Source organism: Xiphophorus maculatus, chromosome 3 (assembly GCF_002775205.1).
Source record: "Xiphophorus maculatus strain JP 163 A chromosome 3, X_maculatus-5.0-male, whole genome shotgun sequence".
Classification (NCBI taxonomy): domain Eukaryota; kingdom Metazoa; phylum Chordata; class Actinopteri; order Cyprinodontiformes; family Poeciliidae; genus Xiphophorus; species Xiphophorus maculatus.
Genome location: NC_036445.1, coordinates 24,705,630 through 24,728,374, shown reverse-complemented (window position 1 = coordinate 24,728,374; position 22,745 = coordinate 24,705,630). Strand labels below are relative to the sequence as shown.

General features: G+C 41.6%; 2 protein-coding genes across 4 annotated transcripts; one reads left to right on the top strand and one right to left on the bottom strand.

Annotated features, from left to right (window-relative positions):
• Positions 1-7,872, bottom strand: derl1 (derlin 1). The gene is made up of 8 exons (XM_005799014.2): positions 7,540-7,872; positions 5,479-5,590; positions 5,338-5,402; positions 4,730-4,756; positions 3,256-3,351; positions 3,081-3,133; positions 2,859-2,969; positions 1-1,970 (listed from the first exon to the last, which is right to left on the bottom strand). The coding sequence occupies exons 1-8, from the start codon at positions 7,690-7,692 to the stop codon at positions 1,820-1,822; spliced, it is 768 nt and encodes a 255-aa protein (XP_005799071.1). The 5' UTR covers positions 7,693-7,872; the 3' UTR covers positions 1-1,819.
• A 1,408-nt stretch (positions 7,873-9,280) lies between these two features.
• tbc1d31 (TBC1 domain family member 31) lies at positions 9,281-22,715 on the top strand. 3 transcript variants are annotated; one of them, XM_023329494.1, is made up of 23 exons: positions 9,281-9,675; positions 9,865-10,005; positions 10,467-10,582; positions 10,729-10,907; positions 11,555-11,706; positions 11,812-11,971; positions 12,967-13,167; positions 13,257-13,427; positions 14,369-14,448; positions 14,533-14,679; positions 14,781-14,914; positions 15,003-15,136; positions 15,528-15,707; positions 15,806-16,038; positions 16,920-16,992; positions 17,112-17,191; positions 17,277-17,412; positions 17,535-17,627; positions 18,393-18,521; positions 18,664-18,858; positions 19,056-19,125; positions 19,960-20,073; positions 20,195-22,715. In XM_023329494.1, the coding sequence occupies exons 1-23, from the start codon at positions 9,605-9,607 to the stop codon at positions 20,335-20,337; spliced, it is 3,132 nt and encodes a 1,043-aa protein (XP_023185262.1). In that variant the 5' UTR covers positions 9,281-9,604; the 3' UTR covers positions 20,338-22,715. The 3 variants fall into 3 exon arrangements, with proteins under 3 accessions (XP_023185262.1, XP_023185254.1, XP_023185248.1); XM_023329486.1 differs by having other exon boundaries at positions 19,921-20,073; XM_023329480.1 differs by having other exon boundaries at positions 19,918-20,073.
• The last annotated feature ends 30 nt before the right edge of the window (positions 22,716-22,745 follow it).

Below are 22,745 nucleotides of genomic sequence, written 5' to 3'. Positions count from 1 at the left end.
TGATCTTTTCAATAATGTGCTGTATTTACAAAAAAAAAGAGCAACAGCTCTTTTTCTTTTCTTTTCTTTTTTTGTTTTTTTTTACCTCATTTAAATCTCATGTCAGAAAAACTTCCAGCTCTTTGCACCAAAGGCTCGAAAATATGTTACAAGCTCAGACCTGGGAGCTACACAAGTTAAATACAGTTTCTATATATAAAATAAAGTATTCACCCCCTTGGATGTTTTACAAATTGGACCTTTTTGGCAGAAAAAAAGGCAAATGTTTTAGTTTTAAAAAATTGACTGCGGGAAAACTGCTTTTAACAAAAAAAAACAACTGATTGCACACATTCACCACTTGAAGTCATTATTTAGTAGACGTGATTTTTGCTGGACTCTGCGAGTTTTACTCCATTCTTCTTGTCAAAACTCTTCAATCTTCCGTCAGGATACTCGGGGGGGGGGCTCAGCTGGGGATTGTGTGTCAAGTCCTGACAAAATTCTCTTGTCAGAGAGTCTGGGCTTTGACTAGGCCACTCTGTTCATCTTCAAACCATTTCTGTGTCGCTCTAGCTCCTTAGTTCTCTTGCAGATGAAAACAAATTGTTCTCTGGCATTTCTCTATATTTTGCTGCATTCGTTTTCCCTTCTGCCTTTACTAGCCTTCCCGCCACCATGCACCACCTGTTTGATGGCTGAAAAGCTCCACTTTTACTCACCACTCTAAATTACTCTCTTCCGCTGGACCATGGAGTCGCTCTTGTACCATTTGGCAAACTCTATTTAAGCCTAGATATGAATTTTCTTTAACAGTGGCTTTCTCATTGTCACTTGCCTGTGCTTTTTAAGTGATGAAAACAGGCAGTCTCTACCATTTCAGCGGCTGAAGCTTTTTTATATCCATCCCCTGACTTATACTTTAAGCAACATTTACTCTGATTTGCTTGGCGTGTTCCTCTTCCTGTTGTCATGACAGGCCGGAATACTGGACCTTCCATCTACGGGCTACTTTATGCTGCTTTAGAGTCCCCGCATTCAGGTGACCTCCATTCTTCTCGTGAGATTGCTGGCACTAATTGACTGGATCTCTGTTAAATTAGGTCAGCCGATATAATGGGGGGTGAATATTTATGTTAAGTGTTTGTCGTTTTGCAGAAGACGGATCGATTTTTCTTCTTTGTGAAGCCAACTTTTGTTGATCATGATTGATTTGTAAAAGCAATAAAGAGGGCAACACATCCAAGGAGGTGAATACTTTTTTCTTTTTTTTTATATGCGCTGTAGCTTCCCTTCTCTTCTGCTGGAGGAAGGCCGACGGCGCACTCGGCAGTGATAATTACAATGTAATCCGATATGGCATCACAGGGAGGGAGGAGTCCGAATCAACAGCGTGCAGCTGCAACATCTCTCGTGTCGACAGTCGAGTCGTGGAGGAAAACGGCGGAAGAGGACAGGAAAGACGGAAATGAGCGGGAGGCGTTCGGGGTCGCCACGGGAAAAAAAGACATTTATTTTCATAAGTTCCGTCTGCCAGAGACGTGCAGCAGTAGAAACGGCATGAACCGAGCCTACGGTCAGAGTCCGAGTCCGGTAGTGCAGAGCGGAGCAGTTCCGGTTAGAACACATACACACACTTTCACGGGTTTCATCCTGCAGCATCTTTTAAAACCTAACGCACACACACATGTGAATAAAACTTGAGGTAAAGTTTCTCTCTCTCTCTCTCTCTCTCTCTCTCAAAACAGAAAATTGTGAGGAAGCAAAAATCTCAGGCAGAAAAAAAAAAAAAAGTCAACTGCTCAGTTGTTTGTTAGAGGGAGCGGAGGGAGAGTGGATCTCATTCTCCTCCGAGGCGAAAGCCTTGTCCCCAGTTGTGACGGCCTCCTCCTCCCCCGCCGGCCGCTGGCGGCTCCTGGGGAACCGGCCTCCTGGTCGGAGGAACTCCAAACCCCGACACTCCTCCTCTGGTGTTAGGGAAGAACCGATACCTGGAGGAGGAAAACAAAGAGGCGATTTATTGAACATCGAAGGCTACAAACAACCGCAACCAGCTGGAGGTCAGAATAGATTCCCGACTTTATTTGGTTCGTTGTTGCTTTAAGACGAAGACGAACAGCTTTCATTCGTTTTTATTCAGAGAAGCACCAGAAAATTAATGATACATCATCAAAAGGCGAAACGTTACTGAGTGATTCAAGAATCTGACGCGTTATAAATTACAGCTTTAGCTAAAGATGTTTATTTTGAGAGGATGTATATATGACTCATGTTACTATACACTGCAAAAACACAACATTTTACCAGGTCTAATTCTAGTACAAATGTCTTACTTCTCTTGAAATAAGACAAAACTAACTTAGAAGTAACTTTTCAGCAGGAAATAGAAGGAATATTGATGGAAAAAGTACAAGATAAAAGTAAAGAAAATCTGCCATATTATTCCACTTGTCCTACCTGCAGACTTCACTTGTAACTAGTACTTTACCCATCAATATTAAGGAATTCTTGACTTAAAACAAACTCCTACATATTGCTGAAAAGTTTTTTGTAAGTTAGTTTTGTCTTATTTTAACTGCACTAAGATAATTTCCCTAGAAACTAGACTTGGTAAGATTTTGTGTTTTTGCAGTGTAGGATGCATATTTTGAGGTAGCTGCTACAAAAACGCTATAATCCTTTAAAGTTGAGTTCACTCGTCCAGACACAGCTGACCCACAACCAGGAGGATTTTACTGTATTAGCAGATTTTCAACCGTGACATTTTTATTTAATGCGGAAATTAGACGAGGAATTGACCTTTTTAACAAAAACTAGAAATGAACCGGAAAGTTACGGATCAGTGCGTTTCTGCTCTCATCTTTTGTTTGAACACTCACAAGAACTCCGGCGTGGAGAGGAAGGAGCGTCCGCCCAGGTCCATGGGGTATTTGAACATGAGGAAAAAGTAGAGGTGGCCGACCAGATTGCCTGTCAGCTCATTCACAAATCTGCACAGAAGCAAAGAGAGGAAGACTGAAGAGACCTCACACCACCGATCCGCTGCAACACGTCCGGCTCGTCCCTTTGGGATCCAACAAAACGGGTAAGTTGGTACTTACGATCCTCCGATGACAAAGTTGAAGACCAGGATGACCCAAGGTAGATAATGTGCCTACAAACAGAGCGGCAGACATCTTTAACTGGACGTTTACATGCAAGCAGCAGCAAAACCACCAGGAGTCCCTCCAACAATCGGCTTCGTGTCTGAGCTGAACGAGGTTTCGAGGCGCGTACCTTGAAGCGAGTTCCAAACCAGAAAGACACGATCGTCTCGCTGTTGAACTGAGCCCAGACGTACAGCACCGACATGATCAGTGGGATCATCAGCAGCTGAAAATGTCAACAAAAGGCGACGCCAAGTCAAACTTTCACGACTAAAGCTCGGCGTTTGTTCGCTGATCTAGAAAACGCTGCAGCGTTTCCTGACTGGGACCAGAACAAAGGAGTCCGAGTGACCAATGAGCACATCCGACTGCAAGACGTCTTCATGCTCCTGTCAACTATTTTACACGTTGTCAGGTTACAACCTTGAGATTAGAGGAGTTACGTGATAAACCAACACAAAATGGAATAGAACTGCAAAGCAGACGGTAAACGATGGAGTACGAATCTGAAAAGTGTGGTGTGCTTTTGCGTTCTTCCCCCAGCTTTGATACCTTGAAATAAACTAGACACAACAATATGTCAAGTTTGCCACAAACCTTGTAGGGGACACAGCAAATGTGGGACAAAGGCGGTACGTACGAAACGCCATGTGTCCAGAAGACCAAAACCGGATTAGAGTTGACATAATTAATCTGATTAATTGATTATTGAAATAATTGTCAACTAATTTAGGAAGTGATTAATCGTTAACTAAAGTGTGCAGATTTTTTAAAAATAGGCTATTTGCTGAGAGAACAACACACTCAGCGCAGTAATTAAGTCAAAACTGTATAAAAATGTATACGTTTTGTATTTAAGATAAAAAATAAAGTCGTCTGTAAATGTATTCAAGCCTGAAACATGGTGGCATTGTTCAAATTCTGAAGAAAAAAAAAATCCTATTCGACCCGACAGATTAGCACTATGCCGTGTTGACGTTAAGTCGAGCAGAAATGCCTGAGCTTTAGAGCTTGTTGATGTCGAATGTACAGTGAAGGAACTCTATTGGTGAATTTTAGGCAATAAAATGGTGATTTTCTTATTTAAAAAAAAGGAATCAAATTATTTGTTTATTTGGATCCTTTAACGCATTTCACAGATTGCATGAAAAGCCTTCAGAGGTTAAATGGAAAACATGCAGAATGAGCACATTCTTTTATCTGATTAATCGTCAAAATAATCAATTACTAAAATAACTGTTGGTTGCAGGACAATAAACATGCAAAATGTATCCATGTCTGATATGCGGCTGTAAAAAGAGCCAAATTGGGTTCTTCTAAGCATTCAAGCAAAGGAGATCAGATAAACAGATTCATGCCACACTTTTCAGATTTTTATCACATAAAATCCAATTAAACAAACAAACCCACTGAAGATTGTGACTGTATTGTTACAAAAACATTTCTAACAATTCGTGAAGTGTGAATACTTTTGCAAGGTACTGTGCAGCTTATCGTAGCAGTATCCTGGGTTTTCGGTGTTACCTGGAAACAAGCACTGCATGCTTCAACAACTCGGTACAGTCAAACCTGTACTGTGGCGTAAACACAGCGAGAATTCTTACCCGCATGTCCATCAGCAGCCCGGTTATCTAGAGACGCCAAGTCAAGGACAACAAGCTGTAGGCAGTTTCATTTGCAGCCTCAGGATTAGGGAGAGGGTACTCATGGAGGGGGGGGAAAAAATAAAAAATCCCCCACTTAAATCCCCATTTCAGCTCTAAGAGCACCTGGCACTCACGCTGGAGCAAAGGAGCCGACCTTGACGGATCACGCCTTCCTGCTGTTTTTACCTGAGGTTGTCAAAACTGGAAAATTCATACTCCCGATTTTTGTGTGACTCAGTCTGAGGTGTCAATTAATTAGCACTGAACTCCTGACAAAACAAACCGAGCCGGACTGTGGAGCCGCTTGGTGCGGCATGTGACCTAGATTAAGTTTCTCTGCTCTGCAGAGGGTAGACTGACACTGGGCCACTGGCGCAGAGCCACCCTGACATGGGCATGCTTCTGCTGCAGAGAGAGGGAGAGAGAAAGAGAGAGACAGAGAGATGGGGTAGAGAGGAGGAACAAAAGCATCAGTGGATCTGTGGAAAACAGGCCGACAAAGGGCTGCAACTTTCAGCGTTTCAGTCCTTTAAGGTTTTAATTTGGCGACGGCGGTGAAAGGATACGACAATGCAGATCCAGTTGAAAAGGAGCATGAAAACATAGTCTGCAGGCCGGCCATCAAACGCTCCTAACGATTGGGAAGAAAGAAGACATTAAAATAAAAAAAAGGGTGACAGAAAGTGTAAGTGGCCCGACAGCCTCACCTGTTTCTAGCCGAGTGGAGTAATGGTAGAGGAAATAAAGGTTGACCAGGTAGAGGAAGCCAGTATTTGGGGTGATGGGGAAATAAAGGGTGGCTGTCACCGGCCTCCAGAGCTGAAAAAAAAAAACAAACAAAAAAACAAAAGGGATGCGGACTCGAGGCGGATCACAAATCATACATTTTCAGCCATCTCTATCCGTGTTAATGGATCTTTCGCGGCAACGATCGGAACAACACGGCGTTTAAAATGTGCCGAAGGGACAGAGCTCTGTGAACAATCCAGGAACAATTGTCGCTAATCGGTTTAGCTATTAACCTGTAAAAATTATTTCTCTTTGTTGCACCAACAATTCCATTAATCTGGGATGGGACAGCAGCAGCCCTTTGGTCATTTTAGGATTTACTGATTTCCAACTTGGTCTCAAAGGATGGAAACCAAATTATGAGATAGAAATATGTATTTTTTTTTTTTTGGTCAGCACAAAATTTTGTTTGGTACTAATACAACTGATAAAAATCATATGACTTACATGGAATCAAATTGTATCTTAATGGGCAAGATTTAATGCATTTTTCCCCCAAGCTAGTTTCAAACTATTCTTTAGCTGAGCCATTGCTGACAGTATTAAAGTGGGTTGTAACACCTGTTATACACATGTTACAACCATCTCCTTACATAAAACTAGGGAGTATTTTTTTATTATTATTATTATTTTATTGACAGTCGAATACAAACAGGTGTGTAAGCTGATGTAAAAAATAATCTGGTGAGATCTTAAAGAGATATATGTTAGTCTCATTTTTGTGTCGTGTGTATGGGTCTTTTTTTGGCAACTCCAATCCATAATACACACCAAACTGCACCTCCTGTGTCTGTCAAGACTGAGATTCAAATAAAAAAATATATACACACATCCACACAAACATAGGCACACTGGCTATATTTTTGATGTTGTGATATGTGTTTTTATCTGTGTTTATTTTGAGTTTTCTGTGTCCCTGAGTCTCTGTGCCGTCCTGTCTCCCCTTGACCATTCCCAGGTGTGTCTCGTTTCTGTGATTACCCTCTGTGTGTTTAATGCCGCCTGTGTGTCTGTGTCTCTGTCTGGTCCTTGTCAATGTGTTCTTGTCCATGCGTGTAGCCTGTTGCTACCAGTGCTGAGCCCTAGCCTTCCGCTCAACTGTGCTGCCAGGTTTTTTGGACTTTTGGGATTTATTTGAGCCTACTTCCATCATTAAACTTCCATCAGTCATCTCATCTGGGTCTGCTGCGTTTCCCTCACCGCTTCCACCACCACAGCTCATGACATTTGATGGATAAATGAATGTGGGTTGTATTATTCTTTAAGTATTCGTGCCCTTGTGAAATGTTTTATTATACTCATTCTCACACACACACACACTCGTGAGGTAAACAGAGTGTCTGAGCTATGATTATAGTTTATTCTTTACTTGCAAAATACTTCATTTTGAAGCATATATTATGATATAGTCTCTTGTAGTATATAATATGTAAATTACATGTCGGTTTGCTGTTAAACTCTATCATTTAAAAGAACATGTCAATACAATTATTATTACTAGATATTTTTTTCTATAAATAATTATGAAGAACGATATTAATTGGTTTTTTAATGCTGCATTTAAAAATCATTTTCTGTCTGAATTACTCTGCCCTCGGGCACAAATTCAAGCGGAACGTCTTTCGCGATTACTGTCGTACAGTCGCCGCCTTGTGGACTACACCAGAACAACACCCTAAAAATAAACATATTTACAAGCCTTCTAAAACAAAAAATTTGATCACATTCGTGGAAAAATTTAAACATTAAATTCATCACTGATAACACTTTAGAATGACACGGTTCACTGAGTATTTTCGTGTGAGCACGTTAGGGGACACTTTCAACGCTTCCGGAAGTTCCAACCTACGTCTAGACCTCTGATTGGCTGTAGCAGAAGGCCTATTGGGTTTAGCCAGCTGCTAACAATCCGAACACATAAATAGAACCTCAACAACAACCAACGCTTTGGCTCAGAGAGACGATCATAATATACTCACCTGAAATCTGCTAAAGACCAGCTCTGGGACCAGCATAAGGTTCCTAAAATCAATCAATCCTAGTTTACCGATAAAGGGAACAGCAATCGAAGCAGCAAACCAATACCGGGTGATCAAAGGGATGCTTCGGAACCAGTCCCCGATGTCTGACATCTTTCCATAGGACTCCTGCCAACTAATAAAGCCGAAACAAAGTCTGTTCTTTAAAAATAACTCAAACTCGCTTTAAAGTGCAAGCCTTCTTGGGTTTGTTTGACAGCTGCTCCACGGCTAAGTTAACATGACGTGGCTAATCACTATGAGCTAGTTTTGCATTTGTTGACGTCACAAAACTCCGAGCGGTAACTTCCGGTTCAGATTTTCATCGTAAAAGGCAACAACTATACCTATAATATCCGCCTACAAAATTATAACAAATTACATTCAGTCTACGCGAAAATAATAAATTGTGAAATTTTCAAACCTTTGTTGTCAGAAGGATAATTTAGTAATATGTGGTAGCACAAGCTGATTTTACAGAAACTACGGATATATATTGTTGTTTTTATATTGTTCTTGAGACATTGTCAGAAGATACATTGCTATATTTTAATTTTTTAAAGTGACATAATTACAGGCTTCTAAAGGGTTCTAAATTTCTGCTTTACTTCAGTTAGTTGTATACATGATCATACATAATATAATATAATAAATACTTTCTATAAAAATCAATACTTTGCATCTGCAAAATAGACATAATACCACTCTTAATTTGAATGTAAAGTATGTATTTTGAAGATATAATGCCAGATTTTTGTTTATGTTCTATTTCCTGTCAAATTTGCACAGCGCCCCCTTGACCATTCAGAGGAAGCCAGCAAAAGAAAGAGGCGTGTATTTGTCTGTTGACTCAGCAACTGAGAAGTATTTTAAACTGAAAGAAGATGATAAATATGGACAAGATCTAGATCGCAAGTAAAATATCCGTAGAAATGTGTTATAACACGAGACTTGCTTTCGATTATGTAAAATGCAACCTTGGTTAAGTTTCATGTGTTTTATTTTTTTTAATCTGTTTTATTTACCCAGTGTCAAATTGCATCAGTGTGATTTTTTTTTAACATTACTCAATTTCAAGAGGTACTCATCCAATACAATATTCATGAATGCAATAATTTGTGTAACTTATCGTCACTTCTCAACTTGCCCTAACCGGACTGATGTGGCCCTAAATGAAAAGGAATTTAACATCCTCGCCTTAACATGTTAAAAAAAAAAGCAAAAAAAAAAAAAAAGCATTGTGATATTACTGACAAGAACGCTTCCTGGTCATGATCTTGGCCAGCACTTTTAATTTCACATCACCTCAGGACGAGAGCTTCCAAACGAACTCAAATCCTTCACACATTTATAAAATCCCACTCTTGTTTAGACCCCCTTAACACGTCTTCAAATACGCTACAACGCATGTGATGACACAGGAAACAGCTTGAAAGAAGTATTTTTTGCAACATATACAATTATAATTAATAAAATTTAAACTCAACATTTTATGTCAGTATAGTTCAACTAATTAAAGTGTCCAGATATTTATTAAACCTCAATAATAATACAGATATTTTTGAAACCATTTCGTTCCAGGTTTCATTCTAGAAAGTGATGGTAATAAGTCAATGCCAATCGCCACAAAGAACCACACATTGAACTTCAACTCCCAGGATTCAACGCCAATGACGTCATCTTTAAGCGACGAGTGTTCGTCTTCAAAACAAACATGTAAGCTGTCTAACCAGCAGCTGTTTCGCTGTACTTCTGCTCATTTGTTAGAGCTCCGTCGAGTTTTTGTTAGATTTAGATTTTTATGCTGATATTTAGAAAGTTTTTTTTTTTGTCGATATTTTTACAGAATAAAGTTCGACAGTAGATTTTGGTTTTAAATTTCGCGCTGTTTCCTCCGCCTCTGTTCAGCTCGCCTCTGAGTTATGGAGGTTTGGTTCCCGCTGTCAGGTCGGGAACATAAAGAAGCGAGAGTGGATTTTATTCCAGTGATTGTTTAATCGGCAGAGACATTTTTTTTTTTTTTTTAATGGAGGTGACGGACATTGGAAACAAAGAGGAAGGGAAAGTATGGCATCGTAAACCAACACCCGGCAAAAGGTAGGTTTGAATATACCCAGGATGCCTCTTTAAAACACCTGTTTCATTAGCAGCGATCAAGCGCTACTGAGCTTGCAGGGAGTTATTAAAGCAGACATGATGACGGTTTAACGTGGCAAAGTTTCGATTTCCATTAATATGTCATTTTCCCATTCGTTGCATCCTGTCCGTGGGTTTCCCCCTCCTCAGCGTGTTGGCGACGGTGGTCCGCACTGCTCAGCAGTCCAAGACGGTGCGTTTCCTCCACGTGTCCTTCGACACCACGGGGGACTCTTTTCTGGCCGGAGATCACCATGGCAACATTTACTTCTTTGACATCAGTAGAAACAGGTGACTATCTGCGGGTCCCGCTGGGTGTGAGGGGATGCTGCGGAGTAAAACGCAAACAAATGAGCATTTAAAGCAAAATCAGTCCTTCCAGTCGAACCGCTTTGCATTTTGTCACATCGCAACCGCAGCATTAGGAGTCATTAGTTGGGATTTATGTGCGCAAGGAACGCGCTAGATTTGTCAGTGCCATTTGCAGGTGGCCACAAGCAGCAAGAAGGTGTTTTGGTCAGAGGAGATCAAATTGAAGTCTTTTGGTCTACATGCAAATGAACATTACCCTGAATGCATCGTTCCCACTGAAAGACAGTGCTGGACGTCTTTCAGCACAACTGGAGGGATGGTTTGTGCTAGAGGGAGCTATGAAAGTTTTTTTTTTTAAATTTATGCATAGAACAATAATGCTAAGTACTTAGAGCCCAGATACTTGATGTCTAAACATCCCCTTCCTTGTTTCTGGGCAGGTTCCGCTTGGTGCAGAGGACAGGACAAGCTTGTACTGCTCTGGCATTCAGCCTCCGCAGGACAACAGAGTTTCTTGTTGCTCTGGTTGACCACACCATCAAATGCTTCGACAAAGGTGAGACAGACTCTTCTGACTCTTACCTTTCAGCTGCAAAACTATCCGGAAGCAAAGACAGACGGACCGAAACATGTTGTAAGCATCTCCTCACCACGGCGCTGTTTTTTTCTCTGTCGTGCCATGCCGTGTGTTCACTTACACAGACACGAAGCAGCTGGTCAGCTGGATGAGAGGTCACGAGGGAGCCGTCACTTCCATATCCGTCCACAGCTCAGGCCGATACGCCATCACGACATCATCAGACACAGCTCAGCTCTGGGACCTGGACACCTTCCAGAGGAAGAGGAAGCTGAACATCAGACAGTCTGTCGGCATACAGAAGGTAAACAAACAGCTGCGGCGCCACATAGACCCAAGTTCACTCATACCTCTGGCAGATTTAGATTTAAATCTCAAGTCTTTTTTTTCTTTCTAGAAAAAAAAAATCATGATCAACAATTTTGGTGGTTTACTCCAAAACAAGGTTTCAGTAATGGTCTTAAACTTGTCTGTACATGTTTTGAAACTCCATTAAAAGTCCATTAAAAGTGTCATTATTTACAGAATCACGCTTCACGACAACAGTCATAAACGTTCCTGGAGACTCCTTCATGTTTATGACTGTGTCATGTTAGTCTTATGGAAACCCCTTCAAATAAAGTCTTACCAAAGAAGCTTATTTGTGTGGCTCCATTCATACACTTTGTAAAACAAAGTGCTTCGCAGGAGGAAACAACATCTGATACAAAATCACATGAAAGCATAAAGACATGAGACATAATTGGATATTTTTTGGAAATACTAAGTTGAGACCGAAAATAAATGATAAAGCAATTCATTTGTAGCGCTGATTTAAAGGAGTCAGCAGTTTAAGACAGTGGTCTGTTGTCTCTGACTAACTAAGTTGTAATTTCTTGCATTACGGTGCAACTGAGAGTCACTCTGTGAGGTTGACAGCTCTGCAGCGACGCTCTGTTTCCTGCGTTTCAGGTTTTCTTCCTCCCCCTCAGCAACACCATCCTCAGCTGTTTCAGCGACGACTCCATCTTTGCGTGGGAGAGCGACACCCTGTTCTGCAGGTACCAGCTCCCCGTTCCCGACTCCGGACCCAGGATCTTTTACAAGGCCTTTGCCGTCACACGGTGGGTCTCCAGCCCGTTCCACGAGCTCCTCTCCAGTGTTGCTTGTGGCCGTCAGTAAAACTCTGCAGGGGTCAGAAGGGTTTAACTTGGGTGTTGTGTCGACAGGGACGGTAAAAGCCTTGCTGCCGGGGGCCGCTCCAACCTGCTGCACCTGTGGTGCCTGGAGAGCCAGCAGCTGGTCAGGGTGATCCAGATGCCGTCTCAGGTCCGAACTGTCAGGCAGCTGGAATTCCTGCCTGAAAACTTTGATGGAGGAGCCAGCCAGGTAGACCAGCAGCAGGACTTTAAAAAAAAAAAAAACTTCCTTTTTTTTTTGTTTTGACTTTGCTGAGTTTGACATGAAAATCATCCTCCATCACAACCAATGTTCTTCACTTTGCCTCCACACTTAGAAACCAGGTTAGATTCTGGGTGTGCTTGTCACATCGTGTCCTGAATAAAACTGAAGAGATTAAAAAACAAAAACATCCCAGAAAATGAACAACTTAAGCATTTGACATAAATATCCACTAATGTTGTAGATTTTAGATTTATTTTGAAGCTGTTCAGCAGTGAATAAATGTGAATTCAAGCTGACTGATATATTTCAATATGTGTTTTATTGAAATGCATTTATTAAAAAGATGTTCAAATTGTTCAGAGTCATAAACATCAGTCCGTCCTACCTCAGAATATCTAAAGACAAAAATGAAAAGCGGGATAGAAACTCACAACATAATGAAATTATTCCATGGCAAACTTCCACATTTTTGACCAGTTACTCATTACAAACACACACACACTTATAGAAAAGCACAAATTAAATTTTATTGTTCATATTGCTTCACCTCCTGTGGGATGTCTTTTGTTTTCCTTTTCCCGTTGACCTCTCTGAGGAAAACAGCTTTGTTTCTTTTCCAGTTTCTATTTTTCTAGGCAGGAAAACAAAATGTTCACTTCAAGAAATATTTTAATTGGTGACAAAAAGAAGGTCCAGCCATATTTTCTGGCTGGTGCCAGACGCTGATGAGCTGGATGTCCTGATATGATCGTGTGCTGAAGGCGAGCAGATTGACAAAAAGCAGAAATGTACTAGAATGGAGGGAATAATCCAAATAGAGAAGAACTAAATCATTCTGGCTTGATGTTTGGAACGGCCGTCTGATGTTTTCAGAATCAATTGGAGAGAACAGCTTCCTTCTTTTGTACTTCTATTAACCGTCTGCTGTTTCTTTTCTGCAGTTTTCATGTTTTTTTTTTTTGTTTGTTTTGTCTCCACAGACTTTAGGGGTGTTGAGCCAGGACGGTGTGATGCGGTTCATCAACATTCACACATGCAAGCTTCTCTTCCACATGGGCTCCGTGGACGAAGCCATCACCGCCGTCGCCGTCGGCCCCAACGGCCGACACATCGCAGCCATCATGGACAACGGACGCATCAACATCTACAGCGTCCAGAGCCTGACGCAGGAATTGAGCAAGGTGACGGTAAAACACGTTGCCACAGAACACGTGTTCTCACTGGGTCACTGAAGGCTGCTTCGTTTTGCATCTGTGCGTCCTCGCCACAGCCTCTTCCGTCTCGGGTAGCCGTAGTCTCTGGCGGCGGAGCTGGTCACGACTTTTCCAACATAAAGATGAAGGTTAGGTCAGAGGCGGTCCGACCAGCCAGGCGATCAGGCAGAGGAACACAGGTGAAGATACTGAGACCCCCTGCAGGGTCTTCAGCTGAGGACAAAGAGGTAGGAGAAACACAGAAGGAATCATTTTTATTAATGCTTGTTGCACGTTTGGTTTATTATTTTATTATAATACAGCAAATTCTACCATTGTTTTTACCAGAAGCGCACCGATCCGATATTAATCTCTGTATCGGTCTCGATATTTAAAAAAAAAATTCTAGATGGGGTATCAGTGTCTGATCCACCAGGGCAGATCTAGTCAGTCTAATTCTATGCCTTGTGCTCTGAGCGACATCTTGCTTTATTATTTATTTTACATTATATTTAGAATTTCTAATTACACTTTCTGAACAATTTCAAAGGTTTGGTGCAGTTTATTTTTACACGTTTGACCAAAATAGTCAACCTGTTGTTTTTGTCAGTTTCAGTTTCTTCTTTATTTATTTACTGTGGCTGTTCTACTCCTAAACACTCTGACTGAACAAATTAAAGTTGTGCTGTTTTTACATATTTGACCAAGCTTGTGAAGTGTGAATTTAAATGTGCTGGACTGATGCGGAGCTATCAAATAAAACTGTAACTCGGTAAAGTTATGTCTGTGTTTCAAAGAAGAAATGTTTTCCATCAATTTAGCACGGTTGTTATCGGTACCAGCCGATACCAAAACCTCAGACATTGGTGCGTCCAATTAGGATTGGTGCGTCCCTAATTTTTAATCTCATTTAATCATTATTTTATGTGGTAGACCAACAAAAGTTTCAATTGTTGGGGGAAAAAACCCAGAAGAAATCTGGTTCCCTTTGAGATTAATGAAATATTTATGCATCTAATTGTATTATTCTTTATTTTCACAGTTATAAAATAGTTTCCGATGGTCTAACTCATGATAAACATACCACAGTTTGATTTTAACATGACTAAATGTTTATCATCCAATATATTTCCTCAGTCAAGCAAGAAGATTCACTGATCATTTGGTTTTCTCTCATTTTGTGATTTAGAACGAACTACCTGCTGGCCTGAACAAGAAGAGACTTGTAGCTCTGCTGAAAGCTTTTGGGGAATTTCCAGCTAAATACAGGTGCAAACCTCTTTCTGCTAAAGATGTTGCCGTATTTGACGGCATCTTGATACTTTACAATCATTTTCTGCGTGGTTTCTGCAGGATGTTCGTGTGGAAGTCTCTGCTGTGTCTCCCAGAGAACCACGCAGCGTACAGCAGCCTGACCGACAAAGGCCTGCATTCAGCCTTCCTCACTCTGCATGACAAGTACCCAATCAAGAGCCACAAACTGCAGAGAGGATTGCAAAGGTCTGTTTCTCCTGCAAATGTTACTCAAATTTGCAAATGTTACTCAAATTTGCAGGAGTGATTTTTGTGTAAATCTTTTTTTTTTTTTGTCTCGTCTGCAGGCTTCTATCTGCCTTAGCTCACTGGGCAGCCATTTTTGCAGAGGTGGAATATATTCCTCTGCTATCGTTTCCTTTTGTCAAGCTTTTCCAGAACAACCCCATGCTCTGCTTTGAGGTGGTGGCCACCGTTATCGGTACGTCTTTACTGCGGCGGTGTTTAAAAGATTCGATTAATGCAGGTTTCCTCTGTCATTTCTGCTGACTCACTGTGTGCTGGTTTAGTGAACTGGTGCCAGCACTGGTTCGAGTATTTCCCCAACCCTCCTCTGAACATCCTGAGCATGGCGGAGAACATTCTGGCTCATCACGACAAGGAGCTGCTGCAGCACCTGATGGACTGCGGCATCACCTCGCAGGTAACGGCGGCAGCAGCAGCAACAACAGGGCAACACAGAGAGACTTTTGCTGTTTCAGGTCTGGATGGGATAGAATAGTTTCCACTGTTCCTAGACTTTAATTAATGTCACAATATCCATCTGTCCATCCATCTTTTATGATAATCTATTCATCTGATGGTCCATAAGCCACCATTTGTTAATCTGTTCATCTTCTCAATTCATTCTGTCAAAATGTGCCACAAGCAACTCAGAATTTTCCGTCTGGTCAAGTTGATAATCTTCACATACTGAATGTTAGGAGACTCGTCAGACACTAGACGCTCAGAGAGTTGCACATCACAGTAACGGATCAGGCGGGTTTATCCTCATTTCTACGTACCCTGACCTCCGTCTCTCTGTCTGGTCCCAGCTGTACGTGTGGCCGCTGTTGGAGACCATGTTCTCCGAGGTTCTGACGCGCGACGAGTGGCTCCGGCTGTTTGACAACGTCTTCTCCAACCATCCGTCCTTCCTGCTGATGGCCTGTGTGGCCTACGTCATCTCCTGCCGGGAACCTCTGCTGCTGTGCTCCCAGAAGAAGGACTTTGAGGTACACTTTCTGCCCCTCCATCTTAATCACCACTGCGATCTGTTGTTTCCGCTTCACAAATGTCCCTTCTTCCTCTTCCTCCTCTTTGTCCTCCTCAGTACTTTTTTCACCATCGTAACAACCTGGACGTTGGGGCGATGATAAAGGAGACTTACAGGATTACTGGCAGCACACCGGCTGCTATCCACCCCCGAACCCTGCTCTCCGACTTTACGCCCCTCACCGGCGGCCAGTACCCCATCTTCAACCAGTACCCAGAATTCATAGTGGAATACCAAAGCAGGGAAAGGGAGCGAATACGGCTGCAGGAGATGGAGTATCTAAAAGAAAGGCGAGCTAATCTCAATAGCACACATGTAACCGCGTCATCGCAGCTGCATGATGATGTAACGACATCTGTGAGCGGAGCAAGTTAAACATATTTTTATGTTTTCCAACTGCAACCTTTGAATGACCTTATTTTTTTCTTTCTTTCTTCTGTCCTGGAGATTTTTTTATTCATCCGTTTTACATTCAATATATTTACATTTTTAGGACAATTTATCCTGTCTGAGCTAAGGATGCGTTAACGAGTTAATCTAAAGTTGATTGATATTGACTGACTAATGGTTAATAAGCGGGAGATTTTTTAAAAGCCGGAGTTTTCTCTTGACCGTCTTTCCATAACAGGAAGGGCTTAAATGTTCAAAGTTAGCCCTCTGACACATGGAGCCGGTGCAGATGGATACTCATTGTTTCCAAGTTTATATCTTAAATGAAAAATGTAAAAAAAAAAATTATACTTTTTTTTTTGCTTTTATTTTTATTTCATAGTCATGCCACAAAGCATAAAAAAATATTTTATAGAAATTAATTGACCCAAAAAGTTAAATAACTGTAAACACTAAGACAAATGTCACCCTAATACTGTTGTTTTTTTGATTTTTTTATTTTAACTCGTTTAACTTATTGTTGTGCAGATAAAGGGGGGAAAAAAATCTTTTATATTGTTTTTGCATTATTGATTGGAGGAGAAAACAAACTTTGGCCCCTGAGGACTTTCAAGTTGGTTATTTTGGCCCTCGATGCAAAACATTTGGACATGGACAAAGAGACCGTTATTGGAACTAATTAACCATTAATTGACAATTAATCATAAGTCGATTAATTGTTTGCATCTCTAGTCTGATCCTAAGTAATTTAGACTTAAAGCGACTTTTGTGTCGTCTTCAGGGAGGAGTTGTCGGCACTGCGAGCTGACTTTGTGTGCCGCCAAGCTGAAGAGAAAGCCTACTACATCCAGCAGGTGGATTTATTTACTAGACTTCCTCACGAGCAAAGACTGTATTGTGTCAAAGTGTTCAGATTTGAATACAAATCGCCTGAAATAATCAGATTGATGAAAATTAAACCATTTCAATATAGGAGTTGCTTCAGAAAGCCGAGGAGCAGCGCAGAAACATCCTGGCACAAGAGGAGGAGAAGCTCGCACAGCAGAGGACCAAGTATCCAATAACGCTCTCCTGTGTTCATTGTTTCTACCAAAAGAGGAAACGCAACATTAGTTATTAAAGTTTTGACGGTGTTTAGGCTGACGGCTATGAAGAGAGAGCTGAAGGTGAAGGAGCTGCACCTGCTGGACGCAACCAGAAGGCGCTTCCTGAAGCACCAACAGGATCTCCGAGCCTCGCAGATAGAGAGGCTGGACCAGGAGATCAACAGGAAGGTAAACGTCTCTGCGTCTGAGCGCACTCACTCCAGCTGCCGTGCCTGTAATGTCGTCCACGGCGTCGAGCTTTTTTGTTTTTATGATGACCCTCAATGCTCAACCCCCACGCTCTGCTGCAGATGGATCAGCGGGAGCAAGAGACGGCCGCAGCGGTTCAGGATCTAGAAGTCAGACAGATGGAGCTGGAGGTGCAGAGGAAACGGCTTGAGCAGGTGACGAGAGCCTCTTGGGTCTGATGGGGAACATATGGGCCGTTTACATCACAAAACACTTAGTTTAGTGGTTCTCTATGTGGTTTGGACAGGGGCCTGAAATCCTTAAAAACGCTTGAATTTCAATTAGGTATTTTTGCAATTTGGAAAGTGCTTGATTTCTCTGTGAAATCCTTGAAGGAGTGCTTGAGTTCCAAACTGCGCAATTTTGTAATAAACTGCAATCTAACGTTTGTTTAGAGGCCTAAATTTGGAAAATGTTATTTATAGTTGAGACCAGATCTTTTCATACTAAAGAACTAAAGAAAGACAGACATATTTTTTTCTCAAGGTCTGGAGTTAGATCAGACTGAACTTTTTTTAAATGTTAGATTAACTTAGAATGACCAAAATTATTTCAATTAGCTAAATACCAGAAAATATAGCAAGAATATATATTTTTTTATTTTAGTTTTGAGTATTTATTATTCCTAATGACTCAATTACTTACTGATCTGTGTAACTGAAATACAGGTTGGCTTATATTTTATAAATGTTTTTTTGTTGTTAAATTGGTGTGTTGTTGATGGACCAGTCAGGTGTAACAGGGTGAATGTCACAGAGACATTTCAAAACATAAAATGTTGTTATATTTTAGCTTACCTCCTCCCTGCTCCAGTGAGGTGCTGGAAACGTTTGAAAACGTACCTTGAAAATGCTTGAAAAGTGCTTAATGTTTAACTGTGGGAATAGTGAACAAACCCTGAAAAAATTGCTGCTGCTTAGGACCTGATGAAGAAGCAGGAGCGCGTCGGACGAGAGGTTGAAGAGGCGGTGCAGCTGAAAATGAGAGCTGCAGAGAGAGCAGATGAGACTGGCCCAGAGCTGCTGCACGGCGCAGAGAGCAACCTGCAGGTCAGCCACACACCCCGTTGGAAATTTAGCACCTGACAACAGTTTTCCAAGGAAAGCACTAAGCAGTCATCATAACTTGGGTTTTGGTCCAAGTTTCTGCAATATTTACCTTCTGTTCAATGCGACATAAACTCTCACACAGGCCCTGGAGGAGTCCCTGGCAGAGGCGTACCAGCTGGGCCTAGAGTCGGACTGGCAGAGAGAGGTGCTGGGGCGCCTGCAGCAGGTCGAAGCTGAGCAGGAGAGGAAGAGGGATCTGCTGGCAGAGCTTCGAAGAAAAACTCTGGCAGAGGAAGAGAAACTGGCTCACACCGTGAGAGAAGTGGCAGGAAGAAAAGTGAGAATAAGATTTTTTTTTTTTTTTTTTTTGTCGGTGTTTACAGTGTGGAAGAGAAACCAATAATACAGGTGAAATTTGATCTCAGACTTCAAAATAGGCTTCATCTCTGAGAAGTGTGGGATTTGTTCAGGTCTTTTTTTTTTTTTTTTTACTGTTTTCATTCATGGAGAGTGACTGCTGTATTTATTTTGCAGTGGGATGAAGTGATGAATAGCAGAGCAGAGTTACAGGAGCAGCGACTGGCCTGGTCCACAGCAGACACAGGTAACACACCACACACACGTCACAGTAGAGGTGGACATTAATAAATGGTCAAACAGCCTTTAAATTTACCCTAGAAAGTTGCCCGGAAACTGCCTACATTTTCGGATGTTGACGGGGGGAAAAACTCCTCCACCTTCAAGACACCTCGAGTCAGCTGTAGTTGTAATGTCAGGCCACTAGATGGCGATGTGATTTTCAGATTGTCATCGAACGCGCACCATTAGCTTCCGCCTCATTGTAAACAATAACCTGCCTCCGTCTCCCAGGAGCGAAGAGCTCATGTAACACATTTATTCTTTATCAGAAACGTGTTAAACTGAACCAGTTATTAGTACAACGTAGCATAACGCTATCCGCCATTGTTTTCGTTATCATCAGCCCGTGCACGCGTGACATAAACCCTACAGCCGTGCGTTCTGCGCATGCGCTCCATCACCTCCGCGGGGGGAGGCGTCACTCTTTCATTTTGCTCTGACTTGTTTCTGCTCAGACTGCTCCCTACCACAAGGTGGCAGTGTCGTATCAAGTTGTTTGCCAGTCACTACCACAGAAATGCGCTGTATTGCACAAAATCGATTAAAAATCATTTCCTTTTACCATTACAGGATTTTAAATTAGAACATTTCCAAATAATTAATTCAAATAATATTTAGGATGTGTTTAATCAATTATAATCAATTCCAGTCTTTTTTACCATGATAAAAAAAACTCTCACCACTGAATTTTAACATAAATGATGTGCAGAAAACCTGTACTACACAGATCTAATTTGGTCATTTTATATTGTCTCAGAAGGAGAGAGACTTCTTCACAGACCAGCTGCTTCTGTTGCAGCTAAAGGTGTAAATACAGCCACAACGAGGAGCTCTGCCGCCACCCAGAGGCAGGAAGGCGCCAGCATGGTGTGTCTCAACAGCACTTCACCTTCAGGGAGCTCCACCACCAACTGTGAGTCGGTTCAAGCAGTTAAAACTCATTACATTAAATACATTTTAGTTCACTTCTTCAGTGTTTTTGTGTGGTAATGATTATTTAATAGTAATTAAGGGTTCTGTTTGTGTCCTGTTAGTCTCCCTGGACCGCGGCCGGGCCCTCTTGGACAGCAGCGAGAGGGAGCTGCTGAAGGAAATCAGGGAGCTGAGACAGAAGCTGGCAGCGCGAGCCAGAGAGTCCTCCTCACCGTCTGTGCCCACGCCGTCCTCGGTGTCCTAGTGACCACCGGCTGCCTTCTGTCGTCTACCCGTTTAAGGAAACATATTCTGAACCTAAGCTCACTGCAGCAAAACACAAACAGTGACTCAGACCGTGGAGCGTGCTGACTGGCTGCTGCGTGTTTGTGAACCATCCGCCCTTCCATCTCTGACAGGTTGTGGGTTTACTTCACGCAGACGAACTCATGCATGAGAAGATTCTTTAACAACATCATTGAGCGCAGTTAGAAGTTTAATTTATTTCAGTTCTGGGGAGCATTTTGTGAACAAAAGATAAAATGCTTCTCCTGCCTGACGTTGTTCCTGCATCTTTTACGGTCTTTGTTGAAGAACACTTATTAGTTTTTTGCTGACGAAGGACTTTTCAAAGAGCAGGCAGTCCAGATGGATCAAGTTGAGCCGTGTCAGATTGGTGATGTGTTTGCATTTCTGATTTCCACTACCTACTCACTCTGAACTTCTCCGGTATTTTCTGTACTTGTGACCTCAGCGTGCGTAATATACAGACTGAAACCCTCTGACAAGGAAGGAGCAACAACTTTAAACACAGGAGCATAATTTAGGGGCACAATGAGCAGTCTGACTTCAGATTTCTGCTGCAGTAAACGGTACAGTATGAACTCTTGCAGCCCTTGTAACCCTAATAAGTGGCCGTAACTACTATAGTTTACTTATTTTATATTTTCTTTTGTAAGAGCACCAGTGCTTTAATTTGATCTTTTATTATCTTTATTATATCGAAGGTGTTTTTTTTTATATTTGTCTCGTTTAAAGTCATTTTTGATAAAGTCGCCAGTATTGGGTCTGTTTTATGGTAACTTTTGATTCCCATTTTTCTCATCTTGACACATTTTATAATGATTTCCTCACATTTGACCTAAAATACGCCACCTGAGCATTTTTCAAAAGCGGCCGCTGCGTGACCAAAGCATCCTCCTTTTGGCAGGGCAGCAAAAAGCTACAATTATCTACTGAAGTTGTTGCAAAGACTCGTGTTGAACTTTTAAATCTGACAGGTGGCATCAATGCAAAGCAAAACCAAACCAGAAAAACCTCCAAAAAGGTTAAGAAAAAAAGAACTGCATTGAAGACAGAGCCGAGAACAGATGCCCGTCAGCTGGAGATCTGCTTAAATGTATCATCATCAGTGTAAGAAACAGCCTACCCTGTGCTTTTGTGTCTCTGCTCCTAATCCATGTCTAGGTGTGTCTACCATTGAACCAAAAGCCAATCAGCCGTTCTTTGACAGGAGCCGAAGTGACAGCCATCTTCATTCCAGTCACTCATTCGTGTCCATCCAGCTTGAATCTGCGCTCATCAAGCTGTTTCAGGCCTGGGAACAAAACTCTACGTCTGCTGTGCTGAACTATTAACCACATTAGGAGGCACTCATGAATGTTTTCCTTCTGCCTGTAAGAAAACAGGCAGTAGTGTGTTTCTTTCCTTTAATTACACACAGATATACATTCCTCTCAATTGTTTTTATTAACTTCACATACATAATAGGATGCTGAACTGTTTTGGAACCTTGAAAGAGCACGCATACTTCCTGAACCCCACGATTTGTCAGGATTCTGCCACAAGCTTTAATATATTTCATTTTTAATGTGATTGAGCAACGCAAAGCAGCACATAACTGAGACGTTGTGCAGCTGTTTTATGAAGATTACAGATGTTTGGGGTTTTTTTTAGAAAACGAATCGCATCACGAAAACCAAGGAACACAGCAGACAGGCCAGAAGAAAGTCCTGGGCTGATTTAAAGCAGAGTTAATTTATGGAACAATTTCCCAAGCTTTAACCATCTCATGTAAAAAAAAAAAAAATTCCAATATATTGCCCAAAATTGGATAGAGTCTGGGCACAGCTGCAAATCTGCAGATTAGGGAGGCAAAAACTAAAACCCCCAGAAAACTTTTCGTCCAGTTTAAGGTTTGCCACAGGCTGTACTGAACACAAATACTCTGGCCAGTTTAGACCAATATCTAGTTTTTAGACCTACATCCAAAATACCACGTGTGCTTTCTGTCTCCACTGTGAAACATGGTGTTGGAAATATCATGCTGTGGGGAGTCTTTTTTTGTTTCAGTGACAGGAAAGCTGATCAGAGTTGATGGGAGTGTCACTTTCATAACAACCTTAAACATACAGCTAAGAAAAAAAGAACAACACACTCGTTTCTTTCATTATTGCCTCAAATAGTTAAAGTCCATATCTAAATCCAACTGAGAAACTTTCAGCCTGAGCTGAAGAAAAAGTAGCAAAAAGTCCCTCGATGTGGTGACATATGCTAAAAGACAGTCTTGACTCAACTGAATATTAGATTTACTAATATATATCATATCATTAATATATGTCATTATTACAACAGTATAAGTCTCCTCGTTAGTACAGTGGTGAGTATCCCGCC

Coding starts and splice junctions, on each gene's coding strand:
- tbc1d31 (XM_023329480.1), top strand. CDS start 9,605: ATGGAGGTGACGGACATTGGAAACAAAGAGGAAGGGAAAGTATGGCAT. Junction 18,859..19,055: donor GAGAAGTGGCAGGAAGAAAA/GTGAGAATAAGA, acceptor TTTATTTTGCAG/TGGGATGAAGTGATGAATAG. Junction 20,074..20,194: donor AGGGAGCTCCACCACCAACT/GTGAGTCGGTTC, acceptor GTGTCCTGTTAG/TCTCCCTGGACCGCGGCCGG.
- derl1 (XM_005799014.2), bottom strand. CDS start 7,692: ATGTCAGACATCGGGGACTGGTTCCGAAGCATCCCTTTGATCACCCGG. Junction 5,591..7,539: donor TGGTCTTTAGCAGATTTCAG/GTGAGTATATTA, acceptor TTTTTTTTTCAG/CTCTGGAGGCCGGTGACAGC. Junction 2,970..3,080: donor AACTTTGTCATCGGAGGATC/GTAAGTACCAAC, acceptor GCTTCTGTGCAG/ATTTGTGAATGAGCTGACAG.